This window comes from Apus apus, chromosome 1 (assembly GCF_020740795.1).
Source record: "Apus apus isolate bApuApu2 chromosome 1, bApuApu2.pri.cur, whole genome shotgun sequence".
NCBI lineage: Eukaryota > Metazoa > Chordata > Aves > Apodiformes > Apodidae > Apus > Apus apus.
The window spans coordinates 203,863,988-203,888,570 of NC_067282.1; the positions used below are offsets into that span (position 1 = coordinate 203,863,988).

General features: G+C 47.0%; 1 protein-coding gene across 4 annotated transcripts in view; it reads right to left on the minus strand.

Annotated features, from left to right (window-relative positions):
* Positions 1-24,583, minus strand: part of PLXNA4 (plexin A4) — a 477,499-nt gene that overhangs the window by 428,627 nt on the left and 24,289 nt on the right. For all 4 annotated transcript variants that reach the window (XM_051626583.1, XM_051626591.1, XM_051626600.1 and 1 more), the window contains exon 2: positions 16,819-18,082. In XM_051626583.1, the coding sequence (XP_051482543.1) occupies positions 16,819-17,997 (1,179 nt within the window). In that variant the 5' untranslated portion in view covers positions 17,998-18,082. The remainder of the gene's footprint in view (positions 1-16,818; positions 18,083-24,583) is intronic.

Below are 24,583 nucleotides of genomic sequence, written 5' to 3' on the forward strand. Positions count from 1 at the left end.
AATCAAATGCAGCTTAATCCATATTTTGGGAAAAGCTTTGATAAAGGATCAGCCATCTCTCATTCCTCCTTGCTTTCACTCCAGTGAAATCTTCCTCCCTGATCAAAGCACTGGGGATTTTTCCAGATACCTCAGCAGGCTCCAGAGCAATTCTACAGACATCACTGGGGATAAAGACTGTCCCAGTAGCCAAGTCTTGCCTTTGATTTACAGCTAATACCTGACTGCCCTGTCTTCATATGGTGGCAGGTACTTGGCTTCTCACTCTTGTTATCTCAGGTTTGGCCACACCAGACCATGGAGGGAAGACATATATTATGGCTGTCTGGGCTGCCAACAGGGCCAGGGAGCCAACAGCAACAAGAAATCAACAGCAATATGCATTTGAGTCTTTGCAAGGAGATATCCAAGGTCTTTTCCATCACCTGACTAGGATCTTCTTTCCTTCCTGACTGCAAGAACTGAGTGAGGGTACTTGTGGGCATGTGTACTACTCAATAGGATATTTAAAAATGTAAAGATGGAAGCCCTAAGAAAATCAGTCATGAGGAACTTCGTGATACCTGTATACAAGCTAGGAAATGTAGGGTCTAGACCACCTAGTACAGGGGTGAACCTATCCCTAGCACTAGTACCTTGCCATCCTTAAACGGGATTGGCACTGCCACTGACCTCCTGCAGTTTCTCTGCTTCTGGCTATGCTGCAAAAAGGTCTCTCTTCTGACTCCTCTGAAGCCAGTGGACTTCGATTCGTCTGACCACCCACAATCTGAGCTGTGGACTTCAGCAGAACCATGACATTTCAACCCCGTTGGCTGTGCCTGGCTATGAGGTCATCATAGAATCATAGAAACATAGAACGCCTTGGGTTGGAAGGGATCTTAAAGATCACCTAGTTCCAACTCACCTGCATGGACAGGGATACCTTTCACTAGACAAGGTTGCTCTAAGCCCCATCCAAACTGCCCTTGAACACTTCCAGGAATGGGGTTTCCACAACTTCCCTGGGCAACTTGTTCTGGTGTCTTACCACACTCATAGTAAAGATTTTCTTCCTAATGTCTTACCTAAATCTCTCCTCTTCCAGTTTTAATCCATTTAACCTTTGTCTTATCACTACAAGGTCTTATAAAAAGTCCCTCCCCAGCTTTCCTGTAGGCCCCCTTCAGCTGCTGGAAGTCTGCTATGAGATCTCCTCAGAACCTTCTCTTCTCCAAGCTGAACACCCCCAACTCTCTCAGCCTGTCTTCATAGGAGAGATGCTCCAGCCCTTTGATCATCTTTGTGGCCCTCCTGTGAATGAGCTTCAAGAGCTCCATGTCTGTCTTATTTTGGGGGCTCCAGAGCTAGACAAAGGATCTAGTGCAGAGTGGAGACAACTCCTCTGGCTTTCACCTCATGCCACATCATTCACATAATTTGATGCCTGTTACTGTCCTTTTCATCACATGCATTCCTGCCAGTGGGTCGGGCTGTGGGCTTGGCCAATGAGCATCAACAGCTGTAGACTTTTGTCATCTACCACTCAAAAGAGGAACATTTTGTGGACAAAAAGATGGGAGCCCTGAGCCACCAACCAAAGATGGCATAGATCACCAACCAGCCCACTCCTCAGTGGTTAGCTTGCAGTCTAATGACATCCAAAAATATCCAGTCCAGTTTCCCCGGGGTGATATCATGGAAGTTGGATAAAGAGCCAGCATTTGGAAATACATTATAACTGCACATCACTTTTCACTTGTGCAACCACAGCCATGGTTACCATGCAATTACCTGTCACCATACACAAGTGACAGGGCAGTTACAGTAACTTTGCCAATTACAGGGAAATTGCACCCACTGCCCTGAGAGATTTTCATTCAACCATAATTCAGGAACTGAAGAGCAGGGGGGAAAGTTACTCAAATTGACTAGAACTGGTACAGCCATTTGGTTTTTAGGTCTGTAGTTTTAGTATCGGTTCAAGGGCTGGTGTCAAGTTACCAGAGTGCTGCAGAATCTTAATGTAGTACAGACTTTTTATGCCTGCATTTATGTTCCTGCAATACTGTGAGCATAAGGCTTCCCAACAGTCTATACCATATACCTCCAAGTCATAAAATTTGCAATTTCCTGAAGAGGAGGCTGCCTTTCTTACAGAAACCAACAGGTTTCTTGAGTCTTCAGGCCTTTTGCTCAGCAGAGCTGGGTGATTAGTAGTAAGGAGTAATTGTTGCCATAAATTTAGCACTTTCTGAGTCCCAATTTTCTGAATGATTAGTGTGCCAAAAGATGTGCACCATGTACATGGGTTAGTGAACCCCTAAAAATTGTTTAGGCCCCAATATGACACAAATTAAGCAATACTGGCAGCGAGTTTGCTTTTCTGGAGATGCAGACCACAGCTTTTAGGGTCTGCTGACTCTGTGTCACACCCACAGAACCAGTGAGCAACAACTGCAGATGCTTTTCAGCCTATGGCATATACTTTTTTTCCCAGTTTTGCTAAGCATAGTGTCTTAATACTGGCATGGGGCTGGTCAGCAGAAACATTTCTGCCCTGGAAGCAACACTAAGCAGTTGGAGGGAAACAGTCAATGCTCCCATGAAGGAAAATCCAAGACTGATTTTACAGAGAACACATCATAGATATCAAGCAGGCAATACCACCCTCAGCAAAAAAAAACCATCAGGCCCTGGCACAGGTTGCCCAGAGCAGTGGTGGAGTCACCATCCCTGCAGGGATTTCAAAGCTCTGTAGATGTGGTGCTGAAGGACATGGTTTAGTGATGGCCTTGGCAGTGCTCGGTTAACAGCTGGACTTGATCTTTTCCAACCAAAATGATTCTATTCTTTAAATATACTTACTTCTTGGTCACTTCCATAGAAAGGGCTTCCACCATTACAGGTGAAGATGCAATTAGGGTTCCAACCTGAACCACCAGCAGGTTAATGAATCTGTGTTACTGGCAGATGGTGTACTGATACCAGCTTCACTATATCCCTCAGCTCCTGTGGCAACTTCACCTCCCAGCATCTGCCAGGAGAAACAGTCACACTATGTCTAGACAAACAAGGAAAGCTGCAGAACAGGCAATATTTTTCAGTGGGATATTTACACTCTGTGTTTGGATATTTTAACAGGAACTTCAGTATCTGCAGAGGCTACAGGAAAGCTGGAGAAGGACTTTTTACAAGGTCATGGAGTGGTAGGACAAGGTGGAGGAGGGGGCTTGGGGGGTGGGTGTGATTTTAAGCTGAAAGAGGGGAGTTTTAGACTAAATATTAGGAAGAAATTATTTGCTGTGAGGGTGGGGAGACCCTGGCCCAGGTTGCCCAGGGAAGTTGTGGCTGCCCCATCCCTGGCAGTGTTGAAGGGCAGGTTGGATGGGGCTTGGAGTAACCTGGTCTGGTGGGAGGTGTCCCTGCCCGTGCAGGAGGGTTAGAACCAGATGATTTTTAAGGTCCCTTCCAACCCAAACCCAACTGTGATTCTAACTTAAGTGATATTTTAAGAATTTTGGTTAAACCTCAAGAATCCAATACAGACAAGGAAGAGGATCAGTACCTCCAGCAGCACTGCAGAGTGTCAGACTGAAATAGTGCAAGCACTCCCATTTATGGAGGTCTTCACAACCCAAACACCACTGCTGTGTCAGCCAAATCTCCCTTTTGCATACATCATCTCCACTGCCTCAAGAAATTTCCAACATTACAGTCCCAAATCTCAGCACACCAAGGCATGCAGCTGGGGTGAAAAGCAGATCCCTGAAGTGTGTGGTCATGGAGTTTCATCCCCTCACAGATGGCAGCTGTGCCTACAAACCAGGAGGATGGATGGAACCTGAAGAGCAGCAAGTGTGACTGTAAAAGGAAGCTGAGTTCCTCTGCAGCCCCATAAAGCTTCCCTTTGCTGGCTCAGTGGCTGGAGGATAATATGGATGAGACACTGAAGGATAAACAGAGGAATATGATCTCTGTGGCTCTCAGCTCAGTGCTTTCCCTGAGCTTCAAAAAATTCACTTAACATTTTTCACACCCCCCAAAAAAAGGAGATTATTACATGTGGAGATTTTGCCTTTGAAACTGCCATGGTCTATTGGGTAAATAAGCATTTAGGGATTTTTCAAAAGTGAAGTATTGATCAAATAAGCTGCTAGGGCTTTTCTGTAAGAACATATCTCAGCAGCAAAGCTGTGTTATGCACCTGAACCACAGTAGCACTGGCTTCCTCTGGTGCTGAGATGAGGAGAAGGAGTCCCAGAGAGAGAAAATCTTAGGTGAAAAGGGGTTTCTGTGTAGACAGAAAGACCCTTTTGAGAGAAGTGCTCACCAGCTGCTGGATTTTTTCCTAAAGGATGTTACATTTACATGATCAGACAAAGGTTGTCTACATAACAAATTCCTGGATACGTCAACTGCAGTGATGCAAGAGAAGAGGCTGGAGCTCTTTCCTCTGTCAGCTGTGCCCTGTGACCCTGGGCATCCTTGCCACAACAGGGGTTTCTCTCAGGCACGTCATTCCAATAGAGACACCTAACAAAGAGACATTCCCTTCCCCAAGTTACAAACTCCCATGTTCATCTTTACCAGATGGGCACAACAGCCACACTGCAGGGCTCTTCTAAGGTCTCCACAACAATACCAATGCTGTCTGTGGCAGTGTTGAGGGGTGTAGGAGTCTTCTCCTGCCGACCTGTCCTCCCTTTCACAGACAATGATGTGTCTGGCTCATTATCTCTCTATACTTGCTGGCAGCAGAATGGTTAAACCAGCATTTCTGGAGCATTTCTGGCAGCTGCCAGGCACCCCTCATTCCTATTCCAGGGATGCACACCAGCACCTTGCAGGATAGAGTCCAGCTGCCTCCCCTACACCCACACCACCAGAGATTCTCCACTGAATCTCAATTACTATAATTATTATTTTGTTATACAGACAAAATTATCATTTGGGCTGCAAAGTGCCAAGCTCACCAACAGAGCTTTATAAATTAAACAACAATGCTGCTTTGCATGCAAACAACACCTTCACCCAGAGATCCCAGAGCTGGTTTAAAACATTAATTAAGCCTCAGCACAGTCCTGCAAAGGTAAGGGAAGTGTTGTAATGAACAACATGTATGTGCTGTTGCTCTTCAGCATGAGGAAGCTGAGAGAGCTCAGCTGGGTATGAAAGGCCCCAGCTTGTTCATTGAATAATAGAGAGTCACAGAACTACAAAATCACAGGATGTTAGGGGTTGAAAGGGATCTCTGGAAATCACTGAGTCCAACCCCCCTGTCAGTGTAGGACAACCTAGGCCAGTTGACACAGAAATGCATCCAGGCTGGTCTTGAAAGTCTCCAGAGAAGGAGACTCCACAACCTCTCAGCAGCCTGTTCCAGTGTTCCATAAACCTCACAGCAAAGAACTTTTTCCTCGTGTTGAGGTGGAACCTCCTGTGTTCTAATTTGCCCCTTGTCCTGTCACATGGCACTACTGAAAAGAGGTTGGCCGCTCCTTCTTGACACTCACCCTTCAGATATTTATATTCATTAACAAGATCCCTTCTCAGTCTTCTCAAAACTAAACAGTCCCAGGTCTCTCAGCCTTTGCTCCTAAGGCAGGTGTTCCAGTCCCTTAATCACCCTCATAGCTGAGCTCCTGGGCTGCTCATCCATATCAGGGAGAACCGAGTTCTGCCTGATCCTATCATCTCTCAGAAAATTAATTTAAAGAAGCCACTTTATCAGTTTAAACAACAAACTAAAGCACTCGAGCCCTGAAAAGAAAAATCTCCCACTTGTCACCTCTATCTGTACAGATCTCGGTGCTTGAAGAATCCAGAGCCCTTGTGTCAGCCAGGTATAAATTCACTCAAGCCATTCAGCAAAAAACTCTTCCTGCCTCTGAAAGGGGGACTGTGGAAGCAGGAGGTTGCAGCCAGCCCTCAGAAGCAGGGACACTATTACCATTATGGCCTTGTGTTTCTTGGCTCAGGATCCTGACCAATAGCCCCGACCCACTGGTAAGTGCTGGGTCATTCCCTCATTAGGAGCAGCACGTTTTTATTATTCCCTTCTGCCTGCTCCCTCACTCTGCCTCTCCCACTCTCTCTCTCTTAAATACGAGCCTGGCTAATATTGCTTGTTTACAGGATAAATCAGCTGAACAAATCCTATTATATTTTGGAACACTGACAACGACGGGGTAATGACATTGAAACAGGGAAAATGCAATGTTGTTCCTACTGATCTAATGTCACCCACATGTTCTATCAGCTATGCCAGCTCCAATACTGCATGGAGGAAACAGAGGTCTCCGTAATTTCTCTCCAGGGCTACCATTTAGTTGCACATGTATCTGGGTGTCTTGCCTTTCTTATATTTCAAGTATTTCTTTAAAAATTTTAAAGATTGTTAGAATCTGCCCCATAAAGCAGAAAACATTAGAGATGCAGTGTTTACTGGCTTTTAAATTGAAGCGACTGGTTGCTGGTGGCCCAGGGAAGATATCTGCAGGAGAAAGATGCAACAGCATTTCAGCAAGGCACATTCATCCACTTACTGACATTTATCTGTGGAATAAAGCAGAGCTGCAGAGAAGGCCACTTCAGAGGTAGATGTGTGCAGGACACCCAAGCCCCCAACTCCATCCTGAACCTGGACTTATCTACCCCACCAGGTTCACGCTGGCTCTGCAAACTCCATGTTCCATCCCAAAGCTGTTGTAATGTTGCCCCAAAACTGAGCCAGTGTTAATAAGCTGTCTCTCATGTAAACTTACAGCAAAGCCATATCTCACACTAGCACAGTCATGCAGATGCCAGGCTGGGAGTGTTTGTTGCAGAAATACGGTCAAATGAGACTTGGACATCTCTCTGTAGGTACAATAGCCTTTCTCATCTCCATCTTCACATCAGCCAGCCTTGAGGATGGATACTTCAAACACTTCTGTTATCCTGCCTGGTATAAGAGGGACCCATGTTTCCATACAATTTTGGTAAACAGATAAATGTTCTTATTTCAGGAGGAAAAAATAGTAAGAAGTCTTATGTTACGTGTGTGCTGGAATATAAAATAAAAAGAGACGAGCATCAGGTTATTCCTAGAGGTTAAACATCTCCAAGGACTAAGACAGACCCTGAACTGATTTTCACCCCCGTGGCTATATCAGGCAAGCAAGAAGGGGTCTGTGCAGGATTTGGCCCAGAAAGCAGTGCTGAATCCAGTGTACCCTCGACCCTCTCCTCAACAGAACGGGTATTGTACAAACTCCGGCGCTCGGCTGCTCCTGGTCTGGAGATGCCTTAAATAGCTTCAGGATCATGAAGGGAGCTGGAGTCACTTTGCTTCTGGCTCTTCCAGGATGGCTGGATTTTGCTTGCTGCAATTATTATTTTTTTTTCTTTTTTTTTTTTAAATACAAATCTGTTGCAGAAACATTCTTCTTAGCCCACAAGACGACCTCCTGGCGAGGCAATATGAGGTCACGTTTGTGAAGTAGCTGAGCTCCAGGCGTGGAAGGGAATGTGAGATCCTATGGAGCCCTGCAAAAATGCAAGGCTGAGCCATGGGTGACCACAGGGCTCAACCACAGAAGAAAACAGCCTGGGTCACTGGCAGGGAAGCAGGAAAGATCAGTTCCCAGAAACAAATTTGACTGTCCATGTGGCAAGTAATGCAGGATAATGGCATGGGCAGTGATGGAGAAGCTGGCGCCTTGCTCACCTGCAGACGCAGCTACTGGGGGACCACCAGAACCTGGGGCTGATGCTGAGAGATGCTGAGCCAACGTGGTCCAAAGATGGGACTGACAGTGGGGGAGGGAGCTGCGCCTGAAATATCTCAGACACAACAGCAACTCAGCAGCCTTGGGCCCTGCTCTGTCCTCAATGAACATTTTGTGTGAGCGAGGTCAACGAGACTTGGGGGAGCCAGGAGAGAACAGCACTGTGGCCGGTTTGGCACCCAGCCACTTAAAGGCACAGGGTTTCCTCTTGCTTTATGCTTGGGAAGTAAAGTAATGGGTTTGAGAAGGAGGCTGTTTCCAAAGCATGCTTTTTTTTTTTTTTTTCCCCCAGGACAAACAGTGAGGATTTTGGAAGGAGAAGCTGCAGGGTCGGGGGGCGATAAGAAGGTAATTAATTACTGCAGCATTATTTCTGCATGCACACTGATCTGGAAGTATCCTTTCAAGGGCAGGTGTTTAATACTGAGGGACATGCTTAATACCTTAAATGCAATCTCCCTCTGTGCAATTAGGCCCTGGTTTACAGCCTTTAAGTGCAAGCTTCACTTGCTGTAGATGTTTAAGAGCTTTTGTTTTCTTCACTTAGTGCAGATGTTTAAGAACTTTTGTTTTTCTCTCCCCCTGGGCCTCCAAAGCCTTGTGGGTTTTTGCTGGGGGGGGGTTGTGTGTTTTTTTTTTCCTCTTCTTTTTTCCTACTTGGAGGGCAGAGCACTTTACAGAGGCAGGGAAGTGTCCTTATCCCCCTGCTGGCTGAAAGCAGAGAGGTGGCAGGTGAGAGGAAGGACCACCACTGAGGAAAAAAGTGGAATGAACCCACGCTGTGTCTGAGAGGCCCCTGGAAATGAGCTCCCACCAGGTGGGAATACACATGCCCACCTGAATAAGTAGTGGGGTTTTGAGGATATCCAGAGGACTGGGCTGTTGCCAGCAGCTATACCCAGAGAGCTCATGCAGATGCTGGAGAAGTCCTGTAGTGCTCACCCAGCACTGGTCAACCAGATGCACATATGTGGAAGGAAAACCATGAGGGTCTTGTTCCTGCAACTCCATTAGACTTCAACCATCTTCTCCCTGGCATGGACACTGGGCATGGTAATCAATGAATTAGTGCTAATTAGTTAATGAACCTGCCTGGTCACCTCACAGAGGAAGAGGTGGGGAGACTTTCCTAATTCCAGTTATGGAGAGGCCAGGAGCTTGCTCAGAGTGCTGGAAGTTTGAACTCAGCTGCTCTCAATTAGCCTGAGGAGCATGGCCCCAGACATCTCTGGTCCCTTCCACCACTGACAGTAATTGTGAGAAATCCCAGCCATGTCACAGGAGAGAGCTCCCTGCTCCACTTCTGCCTGAGCTGCTTCACGTAGCAAGACAATATGACATTTCTCTGGAGTGTCTTTCACCCCAGAGCGCAACCAGCTTTTCAGGGGAGGTGATGATCAGACCTGCTGGAGATGGAGAAATGAGGAGTGAGAAGGTACATAGGGGAGATCTGCAAATCACAGAGCTCAGCTGCAGAAACCTTATGCCCTACCCCTTGTCCATGGTAAGTAAAGCCCACCATCCACTCCAGCTCCCAGTGCCAGCAAGAGGACACTTGTCTGCTCTTATCAAAGTTGCTGGGCTCAGCAAGTCCCTCCGACAACACGCTCCACACACGTGCACACACACTCCCATCCAACACAAACTGATGGGACCAATTAGACAAATAAAGATCTGGCAGCAATAAGCCTGTTTGCTCCGTCTCTGAGTCTCCAGTGAGCATTCCCAGAGAGGCATGCCTGTATTTCTGAGGCTCCAGCCTTTGCACAGTCTGCACTGCCTTTTTTTTATTATTATTTCTTTTTTTGCTCCCCTTCTTGCTTGTGTCTTCAGAGAAAGAATCATAGAATCATAGAATCATAGAATCATAGAATCATAGAATCATAGAATCATAGGAGTTGGAAGGGACCTCGAAAGATCATCTAGTCCAACCCGCCTGCCAGAGCAGGGTCACCTAGAGTACATCACACAGGAAGGCGTCCAGGCGGGTTTTGAATGTCTCCAGTGAAGGAGACTCCACAACCTCTCTGGGCAGCCTGTCCCAGGGCTCTGTCACTCTCACAGTAAAAAAATTTTTTCTGATATTCACCTTAAACCTCCTGTGCTCCAATTTGTATCCATTACTCCTTGTCCTATCACTGGTCATCACTGAAAAAAGCTTAACTCCATCTTCTTGACACTCACCCTTTACGTATTTGTAAACATTGATGAGGTCACCCCTCAGTCTCCTTTTCTCCAAACTAAAGAGACCCAGCTCCCTCAGCCTTTCCTCATAAGGGAGATGTTCCACTCCCTTCATCATCTTTGTGGCTCTGCCCTGGACTCTTTCAAGCAGTTCCCTGTCCTTCCTGAACTGAGGGGCCCAGAACTGGACACAATATTCCAGATGTGGCCTCACCAATGCAGAACAGAGGGGGAGGAGAACCTCTCTTGACTGACTAACCACACCCTTTCTAATGCACCCCAGGATGCCATTGGCCTTCTTAGCCACAAGGGCACATTGCTGGCTCATGGTCATCCTCCTGTCTACCATGACCCCCAGATCCCTTTCACCTACACTGCTCTCCAGCAGGTCAGCCCCCAACCTGTACTGGTCCATGACATTTTTCTTCCCCAAATGCAAAACTCTACACTTGCCCTTGTTAAACTTCATCAGGTTTTTCCCCGCCCAAGTCTTCAGCCTGTCTAAGTCTCTCTGAATGGCAGCACAGCCTTCTGGTGTGTCAGCCACTCCTCCCAGCTTGGTGTCATCAGCCAGTGTTATCAAAGAAGATAAAAGCACTGTTAAAAGTTGACCAAAAACTGACCTCAGCTGACCGTAAACCCATTGGATCAGAAACACTAGCCTGTAGAATCTGAAGCAAAGACATGTTTGCAAAACTCTTGTGCAGGGTCTACCCAGTGGAGATGAACAAAAAACCAATTATCCAAGCACGAGTGGCATTGGCCTCTGAAGAGATTTACTTAGGACAACCTGACTGGCAAGGCCTGACACTAATGAAACCAATAGCTCCTGCCTGTGACTGTGAGTCATTCCCCTGGGAAAGCAGCAGCCTCACGTCCTGGTGTCAGGAGAAACAGGCAGGGGTGGCCTGTGCAAAATGTCAAGGCAGCAGCAGGCGTGGACCTCCTTCCACACATTCCTCTTCCCCAGGGCTAAGCAGAAATTAACATCCTTTTCACCCCAACCTTTCCTTTTAAGGGAAAATGAAAGATTGATAGGACAATTCCTGCTTTTTGGTTGATAAAGTGATTCTTTTCCTTGAAGTGCCCCTTCTTTCCAGCAGCTCCAGCCCATGTCCTTCTTTTTAAATGGATCTTTTGTTGTCCCTCATGCTAGAGAGCAACACAACAGCAAGAATGATATTCCCCCTTCATACAATAGTTGGAAACATCGGGTATGGCACAAAAACCCAGGAGTCCCTGAGCTGCAACTGTGCAGCAAGTTGACTTCTACTGTGCCTTCAGCCAACCCTCCTGTGAAACACGGGTTATGCTGCTCCTCATCTTGGTGTCTCAGAGGTGCTCTGTCAAACCTGTGTGCTCTTAACACCAGTGATGACAAATGCAAGCCCTTGGAGGACAAGAAAATTCATTAGGTAAGTTGTCTGTAGGAAAGTCATGGCCACTGCATCACCAACAGTGGCCTCACCAGGAGTCAAATTGACTGTCCCAAAACATACACAAAATCCTTCTGCCACTTGAGATAGAAATGGCCTCTCCTAACTTGCAGGCATGGAACAGAAGGGAGCCCATGGAACAACCTCAAGGACCAAGCAGCATTCATCCTGGGGTGAGGTGCTTATGTTGCCAAAGCAAAACCCCGTGCACCCAGATGTGCCTGATAGTCATCCATAGAAGATAAAATCAGCAGCTTGCCCTCCACTACCTGCTCCTACATTCAGCTGAACACCACAAGTGCAGTAGTGCATTCTTGGTGGGCATCAAGCACCTAAGATGTGCATCGGGGATGCAGGAAAAGCAGGAGAGATCAGGAGAGCAGACTCTACTTGAGGAAAAGATGTATGGAGGAGACACAGAGTTCTCAGGGATCCAGACACCAGTATCTGCAAAGATGTTTTGGGGAGTTACTGACTTAGGTTTGCTTTGAAATATCAGAAGCACAGGAAGCCTTTATAGCCAAGTCACTCATCAGACAATGACTTGGGTCCCTAAATTCCACCTCTCCTGCCCTCTATTAGCAAAGTGTTGGGAAAATACAGCCTAGCTCTTTACACAAAGCCTTTTGTTGGCTGGTCAGCTTTGGAAAACTTTACTTTTCTCCCCCAAGTGACAGCGCTGCCATGAAAAACAGGAAGAGGTTGAATACAGTGATTTAAACAGTCAGACTCCATTTCCTGGCAAAAGGAAAAGAAAACACCAGCAAAAGGCAGAAGCCAGGTGATAGCTGGGGACAGACACTTTTATTATCTTGGAAAGATATTTGTGCTGTGTATCTGGTAAAAGCTACAGTGATGGAGGTGATACCTTTGCATTTCAGGGACTGGAGTCTGTTAGACTGCAGAGCAGCAGGTGATGCTGTGAGGGAGATCATGCTGATGAGGATCTCCCAAGATAGCAGCCCTGGGTTGCAAGCAGCTGCTAAGTTGACAGCTGGGATCACAGGCCAGCAACACACTGTGTTTGGGACTTCAGTGCAAGCCGGTAAGAATTGTCATTCCTCTCCCATCTCCCCAGCAGGACTTGATACACTCATGATGTTTTGGGGTCAGTCTCCAAGACCCTTCCCCTCTTCACGGGGGAGAGGAGCTTCAGAGGGCTGGAGCAGTTCTCCTATGGGGACAGGCTGAGAGCTGGGGTAGTTCAGCCTGGAGAAAAGAAGGCTCCAGGGAGACCATAGAGCACTTCCAGTGCCTGAAGGGGCTCCAGGAAAGCTGGGGAGGGACTTTTTACAAGGGCATGGAGTGATAGAGCTAAGGGAAATGGCTTTGAACGGGTAGAGAAGAGAATTAGGTTACACATTAGGAAGACATTCTTCACTGTGAGGGTGGTGAGACACTGGCACGGGTTGCCCAGAGAAGCTGTGGGTTCCCCCACACTGGAAGTGTTCAAGGGCAGGTTGGATGTGGCATGGATTAACCTGGTCAAGTGAGAAGTGTCTCTTCCCATGGCAGGGGAGGTTGGAACTGGATGATGTTAAAGGTCCTTTCCAGCCCAAACCAGTCCTTCATGCTATAATTCACCCATGCTTGTATGTCCCTCCCAGCAGTTCACCTGTTTTATTCCCAAAGTAGAGGGCAAGACTCCCCTGCCTCTACTACTGAGCATCCCAGCAGAACAATTGCCACTGGACTTCAAAATGCACCTATTTTTAATCCTATTCCATAGTAATGAAAATAACAAATCCCCCAATAATTGAGTCCTGTACTGAAATGGCCAATTTACCTCTCCATCCTCCTCCTAAACTTTTAAAAAAGAAATTCAGCTTTTCCCAACTGTATCAACCACTAAATGCAAAGTTTATGACACGCATTTAAACCACAGCCTTCTTTATCCAACATGAAGGGGTTTGGGTTTTTTTTCAGTTTGAAGAAGCCTATTTATTTTCCCTCCAGAACAGCCCTACCTTCTCCAACACCCTGCAAGTCCTCACTGCTCCTCTCCCTGCTGCACCACAGACCTGGTCACGTTTTGGTGACACACCACGCTCTTGCTAGATAGTCACAAAGGATGGTCTCTGTGGCTATAGAAGGAGGAATGGCTTCAGTATCAGAAAAAGAGCTTTAGATTAGACATGATGGAAAGCTTCCTAGCAGCAAAGACAGATCATGGAGAGAGAGAGAGAGAGGAATTTCCATCGCTGGAGGTTAAGAACAGGTGAGACAAACATTTGTCAGGAATGTTTTAAGCAGGGCAGAAGGGTGAATCAAATGACCTCGTAAGACTTCTTTTTTTTTTTTTTCTACAGGCACATTTTTCTCTGATTGTATGAATTTCTAAGCATTTAGGGTCAAGTGTACTGTTTAAATATAAGCTATTATCCTGTATTTGCAGAGAGGGAAACCAGAGAGGTATTACCTGGAGCTGTTCATCACCTGTGTGAACATGGGCAATTTGCAAATCAACTGCCTAGACATAAAATCTATAATTTATTCCTGATTTTTATGCTGAAGATTAATAGGAGGACAGGGATAGGAGAGGATTTAACACTGAGAATCCTCCATTCATCTCTGCACTTTTGTAATTCTCATTCTGGAAATTCTTCTATTGCGTTGCTATACATCTCCAAGATGCACATGTTGTTGGCAGGAGAGAAGCACCAGCTCATTCCACAGCTGTGTCTCCATTCTTTGCCTTCACATTGGGTTTGCAAATCAGACCAGGGCAAGACTCCAGGACATCCAACACTGGAGATCCAATGCCTCCCTCTGCACGTTGCCCATGAGACACACTGCATCCAACCCAGCTGGGTTCCAAGTCCAACCTGACCTCAGCTTCTGCAGCTTCAGTTGCCCCAACCAAGCTGCCTGACCAGAGAAACTGCAAGCTCTGCACTCTACTACTCTGGCCAAGTGCACCATCACACTGCAACCCTCTAATTTTTTGTGTGCATACTGCAGGTTAGGAGAGTTGCACCAGGAATGGTCCCCCAGAGACTTATCTTGCCCTGAAGTGGCCTTGAGCAAGCGTTACACCAAGGCAGGAACAGAAGCATCTTAACATATAGATCCTCTGAGTCAGTTACTGTCCCATTAAAAAAACATTTGTTACCAAAAGCCAGACCTGACCAAGGACAGTGTGGTGAGCCCAGCTCCACAACCCGTGATCCTAGAGTTAATACCACAAAGAAGGGCTGGGATATGCCTTCTACCAGTGTTTCCCTGCCGTGCTTGGTAAGAGTTTCCCACAGCTCACCTCTACCCATCTGCTCAATGCCAGGCACATCAGCTGCATCTGTGCCCATGCAGGATTTTGGCTGCTGAGGACAGTGCAGCAGAGCTGAAGTTCAGGTCCAGCCTTGATCACAGATAGGTTAGGCCTCTATTTGCACCTGCAGAGAAATATTTGACATCCACACAAAACCAGGAAAAGTCTCACTGATGGCTTTGTAATTGGTTTTAGAGCTGCTTCAAACAGATGTGCTGAGAGGCAGAGCAGTCGTGCTGGTGGATGGCTGGCAAGCAGGACATCAGAAAAGGAGATGAAGCCCTCACAGACGTGTATCCAGGCTCCAAACTACTTCTCCAACCATCAAATATTTTCCAAGTTTAGCAGCTGGACTCTGCAGCCCTCACAGCAGCCAAGTCACTAATACCTCTTCCCTCCAGGCAGCACAGCTGATCTCAGGCAGGACTTGCCAGCAGCTCTAAGCAGACTCAGTTAAGGAGCAGGCAGCCCACTTGGTTACACTTTTCAGACTCCTGCTTTTTCTTCAAGGATCTCCAGGCTCTTTCTCTAGCTGGGAAGCATTAGTATCTCTGATTCACAGTGAAGAAATGCAGTCACAAATATGCTCTAAGACTTTTTCCCAATAGGTCACCCAGTCCCTGGCTCCTTGTCCTCTCCCCAAATTCTGCAGTCCTGTTCCTCCAAATTTCATCTAATATATTAGCCTTTTTGGTCTGGGCCTCACCCCAAAGGACACTAGAAAGCTGTTGACCTTTCTGCTCCTGTCTAAAGCCATAGAAGCCAGGTGGCCAAGAGGTTTCAAACCTGATTTGAGAGGTCCAGTAATGCAAACCTTAACGTGGAGCACAAGCAGAGCAGATTTGCAAATACGTGGAGAGGCTTAACAGCCCAGGAAAGAAACTCCAGTGGGAAGCTCCCAGCTTAAATCTAAAGTCAGCTCTTTGAATGTGCAGAGGCCTTCAGGCTAAACAAAAATCAAAGCCAGATTTGGGCACAGCCTTTCTCCCTGAGCAATATTCCATAAGGAACTAGGAATAGGAAGGTCTAGGAAGAAGAGGTCCCAGCTTGTCCCTCCACATGTTCAGTGTGGGAGTGTGAGAGAAGTGCAAGGTCAAGTAACCATGCTGAGAGCACTGGTGTAAAAGGGAATTAGGGCAGAGTAGGGTGGGATCAGTCTCCCTGAAATGAAATTTCCATCTGCATTCCTCTTGGTCCATCCTTGTCCTGCAAAGGAACAACAGCAGGGATCCCCCAGAAAAGGCCTGAGTACAAAGGGAAGCTGGAGCAATCCCCTAACCTGAGCCCTGGCTGCCTTGAAATTATGGGCCAGGAAAGTGCTCTGGTGTTTCTCTCTATTTCCTTTGCTGACACATGAACTTGCCTCTCACTTGAAAGAACTAATTAAGGAAGGAAGACAAAGCCCAGCAAGGCAGCTGGAATGCTGGTTTCTGTGCCTGGTATCAAAGCCAGCCCTACACTGGTGGGGCTGGCACAGGCTTCTGCAATGACAATTTAGTGAACTGGCAGAATAAACTCAGTTTCTTAAGACCATTCATAGGTCAGGTAAACCAGCCTCTTCCCCAGTCCTGTTCTTAAATCTTGCAGGATTTAATCCTTGATCTGCAGCCAGGCCTTAATTTTTCACTGCAGAAGCAACACAGAGCTGGCTGGAAACTGGAAGACAAGGGACTTGGATGGTTAATGGCCAGTGATTCTCAGCCCTAGAAGAAACAAAGCTCTAGCTTCACAAATCCTGCTCTGACTCCAGCCCAGGGAGATGAAATTACACCAGCAAGCATAGAAACCAGCACAAGATGTTGACATTATCTGGGTCCTGTTTTGGTTTAGGTTTGAGTCAAGACTGCACAAGGAAATGTGATTTCACCTCAAACAAATTGCACAGAGAAGTAACTACAACAAGCAAATTCCTCCTTAAAATGTCAAGGCCCCTTGGCTTAGTTTGTCATCAAACAACTCATGCCTGGGAAGGTCAGAAAGTGATACCTTCCTCAGCTTGTCCATGAGCAAGCTGAGGCAGGAACTGGTTAAATGAGGTGGTGTGGTGAGCAGGAGGCAGAGCCAGGACTGGGATCAGGTTGTCTCAGTTCCTTGGTCCCTGCTCTAATAGTTGAGCCATGCCCTGAGATGTGTGAGCACACAAGGGGGTTGAAGTTGGGTATCTGGGGGCTTCACTTACCGCACTGCTACAGGGAATGTCCTTGACTTTGAGCCAGGCCAAATCTAATGTCCCCTCTCCCCTGTAGCAGGACTGCAGTCTGTCCTTGATGCGATCGTTGATCTTTTTCAGGACAAAGATGCAAAGAGCAGACTCATCCAAGGACTTCATCTTCCTTTTTTGCCCCTTGGAGAAAACGGTGAAGAGGATATCATCCTCAGGGCCAACACCCAAAGACCTTGCTAAGATGGCTCCAGCCTTAGACAGGTAGGCTGCCTGGAGCAACCGGTACTCCACCCCATTCTTCTCACAGCCAATGGGCACCTCAACATAGGAGTTAAAGGCTGTGTCCTCCTTACAAAGCCTGACCAGCTTGGAGGTATAAACTTGCTCCTTCGTGGTGGAGCCAGGTGGTGAGATCATCTCAGGCTGCAAAGTCAGGAAATAGACAAAGTTACCACTGCTGAAGCCATAGATGTAGTAGATATCAAAGTCAGGGATGATGGTAAAGGTGTCTGAGGGGATCTTGATCATAGAGGCCACAAACTCATCATGAAAGACATATGCAAACATCCCATCTGCCTCGGAGTTCTTGGTGAGCTTTCTGCTGGAAATAGTGGGGAAATACTCAGGTTTGCCATCCACGGCAGTGGCAATGAACAACTTGTCATCCATGTTGCTGTAAGAAACAATGACTCCAAAAACAGAGCCACTCTCATTCACCCCAGAGAGATAATGCTCCTTCTTGTGGAAGGGCTCTCCCAGTTTGAAGAGGTCATCCAGCCTCAAAAGCTTGCAGATGCCCTGGTAAAGACTCCCACAGGCTATCAATCGATTCTCCTTGTAGTCTATGAGGAGCATTTTGTTTATGTTGTTAGTGGGTGTCAAGGGCTCATTGCAGGTTTGGACAATCCTGGGAGGATAACACTTGGGATTATCCTCATCGGGACCAGTCTGGTGGGTCACCAGGACCTTCAGGTCGCTGGAGAGTTTGTAGATCCTGTTGACAGCTCCCAAGTAAATGTGCCCAGTTCTTTCATCAACCACCAAGTGATTGAAGTTTCCCTCTGCTTGGTCTCCAGTGAAAGTGATGAAGGGCCTCTTTGGTTGAAGTGGCTGTTGCCTACCAAGAGGTGACACTGTGGTGGATAGCAGGAGGTGAGAAACCAGGCAAGTCCATTTCCACATAGCTGGTGACATGATTAGAAAGGTTTGTATTCCCAAGGGAACGAGGATTAAAAGCTGTAAGAGTCTTCAAAACACCAGTTCCCTGGCAGATTTTGTCCTACAAGCAGAGAGAAAAGAAAACAGAAGTACATTACTATGGAGTATTGCTCCCTCCTCCACAACCATGCCATCATCAGAGCATATTTAATTGCTAATCCTCCCTTTCTAGTCTCTGATCTCTCTGCTTAAAACCATCACAAAGAGAACCCTCCTGAAAGAAAAGATGCTGGTAGAAAGAGTAGTAGACACATGGCAGAATAACAAATCAGCACCCTTTTACTCTCCATTACACACACACACGTGCCCCGTGGTCCAGCACAAAATATTCACCAAAAGCCAGAACAGTGCAGAGGCTGATGGTAGGAACATCAGGCAGTGTTGCTGTTTGCACTGCCAACTTTGACCCAGTTGTGGATTTGCTGTCTAAGAAGACAGAACTCGAGAAGGATTGTTATCCTGCTCTGCTGGATGAGGGAGTGAAGCCAGGAGAAGGTCAGAGACCTCTCTACAGGGACAGGTCCAGATGGATGCTAAGCTCTTTTGCAGCTCTTGATGTTTGCCAGGAAGAAGCCAGTTCTGGTCTGACATTAACAACCTTTCAGGGAGACCTCAGTCCAGGATGGGCCTTTTTGAACAGGCCTCCATATCACAGCTTCCTCATGCTGGTCCAGCTTGGAGGACAAGTGCAGGAGCTGTGCTGTGCCAGCCTTCACAGTCACATCTACAAAGGCCATGAAGCCAAGCACAGAGCAAACTCAGCACTAGGTCTTCTCCCTCCCCTGGGTTCTCACCACAAGACTGCTCTCCACCCACTGCACAGCCAAGAAAACATTGTCTAAAAGAGAGATATACAGTTCCCCTGGGCATCTCAGATAACTGAGGGGAAAGAGTCTGACTAACTATTAGCAGCAATAAAGTTTAAAATACCATGAAGCAGGAAAACTAACAATCCAGGGACTAGAGTGATGACTACTAAAAGAATGGGAAGAGGGCTTCCTTGTATCACTCATTCACTTAAAATCTCTCAGGTTTTATGAGGGTGGCTGGAGCAGTATGGGGTTCAAACAGCTTCTGTAATTTGGTAAACATGTCAGCAAGCCCGATCCTTGTGCCATACAAATGCATCTTCCTACTCAATACCACCATCTATTCCCTGTTGCTTCACCTTTTCATGACTTCTTCTGTACCAAAACCACCTTTGGCCCTTTTTGGCCTCACAGAACAGGTGGGAGATGGAGTCTACCAGCTCAGGTCTGACAAGCCAGGCTCCTTGATGAGTGCTGACTGCACAACCCTTGTTACTGGTGGCCAGGCTGACACACAGAAGTCTTTCCCTGCATCATTCCTCTTAAACATCCAGATCAGAATTTCACAAAAATGTTCTTGATTTTAAGAAGGACACAAGCCAAACCCCAGCTCTGCTCTTGGAGGCCAGTGTCCTATCACCTCTGTCACAGAGTGACTGTGCTGAGAGGAGGGGTGTAACTAGCTGAGCAAAGGTGATGACAACCAGCCCTGTGCGAGGTGGAAACATGTAAAAAAAATCACTGTTTGCAGATGTCAGCAGGGAGGAAGATGTGACAGTGACACAGATCTGGATGTGCAGCTTTTTTCAAACCTGTGCAGCTCTGCTAGCACCAGCAGAACTGAAAAATTTACTTTGAGTAATAATAAAGAGAATAAATCCTGTCTTCTTTTGACTTGTAAACTGATTAGATCTGTTAGTGGTAAAGGTAAGTCTGGGCTCGTAGAGCATCCACCACTTTTATGCCACCCCAAATATTTCAAAATTCTCCCAGAAGCCAGAATTTCAAGGCTGTTGTATGATCACCTTCACCTCCTGCTGCCCTCCCTGCTGCAGCAGCCACAGGCAGTGGAGAGATGATGGGCAAAGGTCATTTCACATTTACTTTAGGTGTGTTTACCCTGTTCTGCTTTGCCTTTCTGGTCAAGCAAATATTTAATAAAATCAAGCTTATACTGCAGAGTTTGCAAGACTGTCTTGTGAGCAGGAGAGGTTTTGCTCTGCGGGGTTACACAGGCTGGTCACGTAGGCTTTTAATAACCTTTATTATGATAGATAGAGCGGTGATGGGATGAGCTCTCCCTGCACAACCATTCCTCTTTCTCATCCTTGAGAGAGCAGCAGAAGAGGGAAGCTGTCCCTGTTTGAGTCCTGTGTTCAGAAACATCACGTGGTGACCCTGAACACTGGCTCCCGTCACTTGTGAGTTATGATCCATATTTCTAACAGACACTGGTTTGATCGGGCACTAGACAGATCTAGGGAGAAATTGTTCTTTTCAAGTACTAAAAAGATATCTATTTTACCCTTATATTTTACTGTGTTTTGCTCCTCTTAGCCCTGCAGAGACAGCACAGCTGCAGGACAGAGAAAGGGGAACTACCGTGACCTGAAGACTGAAGAAGTAAAGAACAGCCCCTCTTCTGCAACAGGACCCGTGCACCTGAAGGTCACAACACCCAAAAGTAGAGTTGGAAGAAAAGGAGGAAATCTGTCCATTGAATTAAGTGGTCGACACAACATAAAAGGAGATACGCTCCAGATGTGAAATCTTTGAGGCCCAAGCAGGAGAGAATTGTGATTGACTTTGAGGTGAGATTGTCACTTAAAGAGTGATGAGGTGGTGAGGGGAACCTTCCCCCAGGCAGTTGATAAAGCAGTCTGCCAGCACTGATGGTCACCAAGCAAGGACAGGAGCAGCCTTTTGGGACAAAGCAGGGAGAGCAGGAGCCTGGAGCTGTGTTGCCATCTTACATCAACCATCTGAGAGACTCCAGGAGTAGGATTTTTCTCTCTGTACACAGCTGGCACTCACTCCTTTTCTCCCATCTGCTCATATTTGCCCTGCACCCTCTGTCACAGGATGGTCATAAAATCATAGAATCACACAATGGTTTGGGTTGGAAGAGACCTGCAAAGATCATGTAGATCCAACCCCCCTGCATGGGCAGGGACACCTCCCACCATTCCAGGCTGCTCCAAGCCCCATCCAACCTGCCCTACAACACTGCCAGGGATGGGGCAACCACAGCTTCCCTGGGCAACCTGGGCCAGGGTCTCACCACCCTCACACTAAAGAATTTCTTCCCAATGTCTAACATAAATCTAACTTATTTCAGTTTGAAACCATTACCCCTTTTCCCATCACTACGTGTGCTGGACTCCCAATCAGTACTTGAATCTCTAAGGACTACAACTTATAATTTAGCTTAATTAATAAATAACAGCAGAGAGCAGGGGCAATTTGGTTGCTTAGCTTGAAGGATAGAGCAGGGTTTATTCTACCTCTTAGAGGATGCACCAAGAAGGGGGTTAGGTGTGTCTTTTTATAACCCATGTCTGGAGAGCAGAAATCATAGCAGCAGGGAAGACAAGTGACTGCAGCATCACTGCCTGAGTTCAAGAAGTGTTTGGATGATGCTCTTGGCACATTATGTGATTCTTGGAGTGTCCTACACAGAGACAGGTGTTGGACTCGATGGTCCTGATGTGTCCCTTCCAACTCAGCATGTTCTAAGATTCTATGAAGTAATGCAGTGCCACAGATATACTCATTCTGTTATGCTGCTTGGTCTGCAAGAGACTAATTATAAGAAAAAAGCAAATACACAAAAGACCACAGTGAGCAGGCAGTAAAGCCTGGGCTTAGGCTCTGAGCTGGGTATTTCCAAAATAAACCCAAACTGCCTTCCCACAATGACCAGTCTCACTTGCCTTTTCCCCTGAAGACGTGGCCAGCAGCGATGCCATGACCCACCACGTAGGGCTCCTGTGTCTCTCTACGTGGCTCCTGCCACAACAGCCTCTTCACCAGTACATTCAAGGTCCCTAGGAAGGTCACACAGTCTCTACAGACCCATGGATCTGTAGGGAAAGACCTTTTAGTAGAAAACCACCCTGCTTTTTCTGTCTGCCAGAAATAGCTGTGTCCCTGCTCTGTTGCACACTTCCCATGCAGTGTGTGTGCTGGGGGGGCTGCCACGGGTCATAGCAATACTCTCAAAGCTCTTATCTAAGGCTAGATCTCCTGGGTGGGTCTCTTCATTGCCCCATAGCTTAAAAAAAAAACAAGATACTGCCTGCCTCCTTCTCCAACCACAGTTAGGCTGTGGTACAACACAACCTCTGTGACATGCAGCAAACCCGTTTTTCAGAAAAAGCCACATCAGATTTGAACATAGCCTGGACATGAAATCAAAGCAGAGGAAGTTTCCTCTCAAATCCAGCTGTTTCAGACAGGGTTAGTTTGATGGTCAGAAGAAGGTCTGAGAGTCAGCTCCAATATAAGGTCTCACTCCATTCTCTTGCCTGTGGAACCAGTGACTCAACTCTATGGCTTGCAAATGTCACGTTCCCTGTAAGACCCCTTGAATTCACACAGTTTGGTTTAAATCTTGGTGGACAGAAAGTTATTATGCTGCCCTGCAGTGTGGTTACTTTATTTACTGCTATTGATCAATTCCAACAAAGGCTGGAGACCACTGAGTTAGGGAAAGCAGCTTGGTCCTCCTCAGGAGTCTCCAAGACATGACTCCAAAACTCCACAACACGCAACCCTTAATAAATAGATGAGTCTCTGGACAAAAAAAGTTTAAGTGCAAAAAAAACCTAAGAGGAAGAAACTTCCTTAAGTTCTTTTAGCTCAGATGGTGGCTGTTATTAAATGGGAAAGACAGGGAATGTTGAATACATCATAAAAAATGCAGCAGGTTTCAAGGGGACAAAGTCAAGAAGGACTATGGCTGAGGAAGTAGGAGTAAAGAGGACACAAAGGACAGATCTCTGAACTTAGAAGGAAGGACTTGGGAAGAAGTGTTCAGAAAGAGGGGAAAGAGAGACCTGGGGCATTTGGTTTTGATTTACAATCTCACCAAAGCCATGGTCACACCCCTGTCCTGGTGACTGGCACAAATCCACCCCACTGCAATTAGTGTTCCTGAAAGGAATATGTCATTGGGTGGACATGGGGGATCACAGCATCTCCCCATTTGTCTCACACACACACACAACCTTCCTGCCATCAGAGGTGGCAGACAGATTCACGTCACCTGGTCCCCTGCCACAGCCACATGCTGGCAGCAGAGCTATTGCAAGGTCAGCAGCAAGAGGAGTCATATGGGAAAGCCTGGCTGTAAAAAGCCACGACAGCAAACCTGCCCTTGGTCCAGCTCCAGCCAGAGGCTCAGAGCAAAAATGCTTGTTAAAATCCATAACAGGACCAAAACGTGCTGAAAAATAAGAGGGGAGTAAAGCCACCACCTCCACCTGCAGAGCAGGTCTAAAAGACAGTATAGGAAGGACATTGAGGTGCTGGAGAGGGTGCAGAGAAGGGCAACTAGGCTGATTAGGGACCTTGAGAATTGGTCCTATGAGGAGAGGCTGAGAGAGCTGTCCTGATCAGCCTGGAGAAGAGAAGGCTGAGGGAGACCTCGTTGCTCTCTACAATTAACAGAGAGGAGGTTGTGTTGAGGTGAGTGTTGACCTCTTCTCCCTAGTGACTAGTGATAGGACAAGAGGAGATGGGGTCAAGTTGCACCAGGGGAAGTTCAGATCAGATATTAGGAAAAATTTCTTCACAGAAAGAGTGGTGAGGCCTTGGACCAGGCTGCCCAGGGAGAAGGTGCAGGCACCGTCTCTGGAGGGGTTCAAAAAACAGGTAGACGTGATGTTTCAGGAGATGGTTTAGTGGTTGGGGGTTGTTGGGTGGACGTTGGACTTGAGGATCTTGAAGGTTTTTCCAACCTTGGTGACTGATTCTGTGAGACCACCTTGGGGTCCCAGGGGCTGGTGGGGTGGGCTCAGCAAGTCCTCCACCAAGCAGCACCCAGGGCTGCTGAGCAATGTCAATGGCAGGGGCTGGGTGGGTAATGAAGCCCAGCGTTAATCAGGCAGCACACCCCTCTGTTTACTTTTCCCCCTCTCAGCCACAACCATTCTTTCCTGGAACGCAGGAGCTCGTGCACAGATGCTGCTGAGGCAGACACCCAGCGACAGAGCCAGCACACAGTGGATTCATCACCAAGTGCAGCTACACAATCCCTTTAATCTCAGCTAAAGACTTTTTTTTTGTTCCCCCCCCCGGCTTCCTTTAATAAACCCTGATTACCACGGATAGAAGCTTTTCTTTGGAAGCCGACATGGTGAGAAAACTCATACAGAGACATTGTCAGCAACTCCCCCAACAAAGACCAGCTTCTAACTTCAGCTAAATCCGTTCTCTCTGAACTTACAACCTGTCTGATGCCTGACGGAAACTGAAGACAAGTCTCTCTTTGAGAGCATCCTGTGCCAGACCATCTTTTCTTTGGAGCTCTCTGCAATGAACAGACCCCAGTGCAAGCTGCAGCTTGTCCCAAATAAAGAGATTAATTTCAGGAGTGGTTTGTTTGCAAGGCACTTAAGCTAAGGCAGGACAACACAGATTATTCTATTCAGGTGCTCAGCTGGTGCCCATCTCCTGGTTACCTGTGCATCTGCCAGAAGCGTATTAAGTGATGGGATTAACACTTGCCATGAGTAAGAATTCCCTATTTT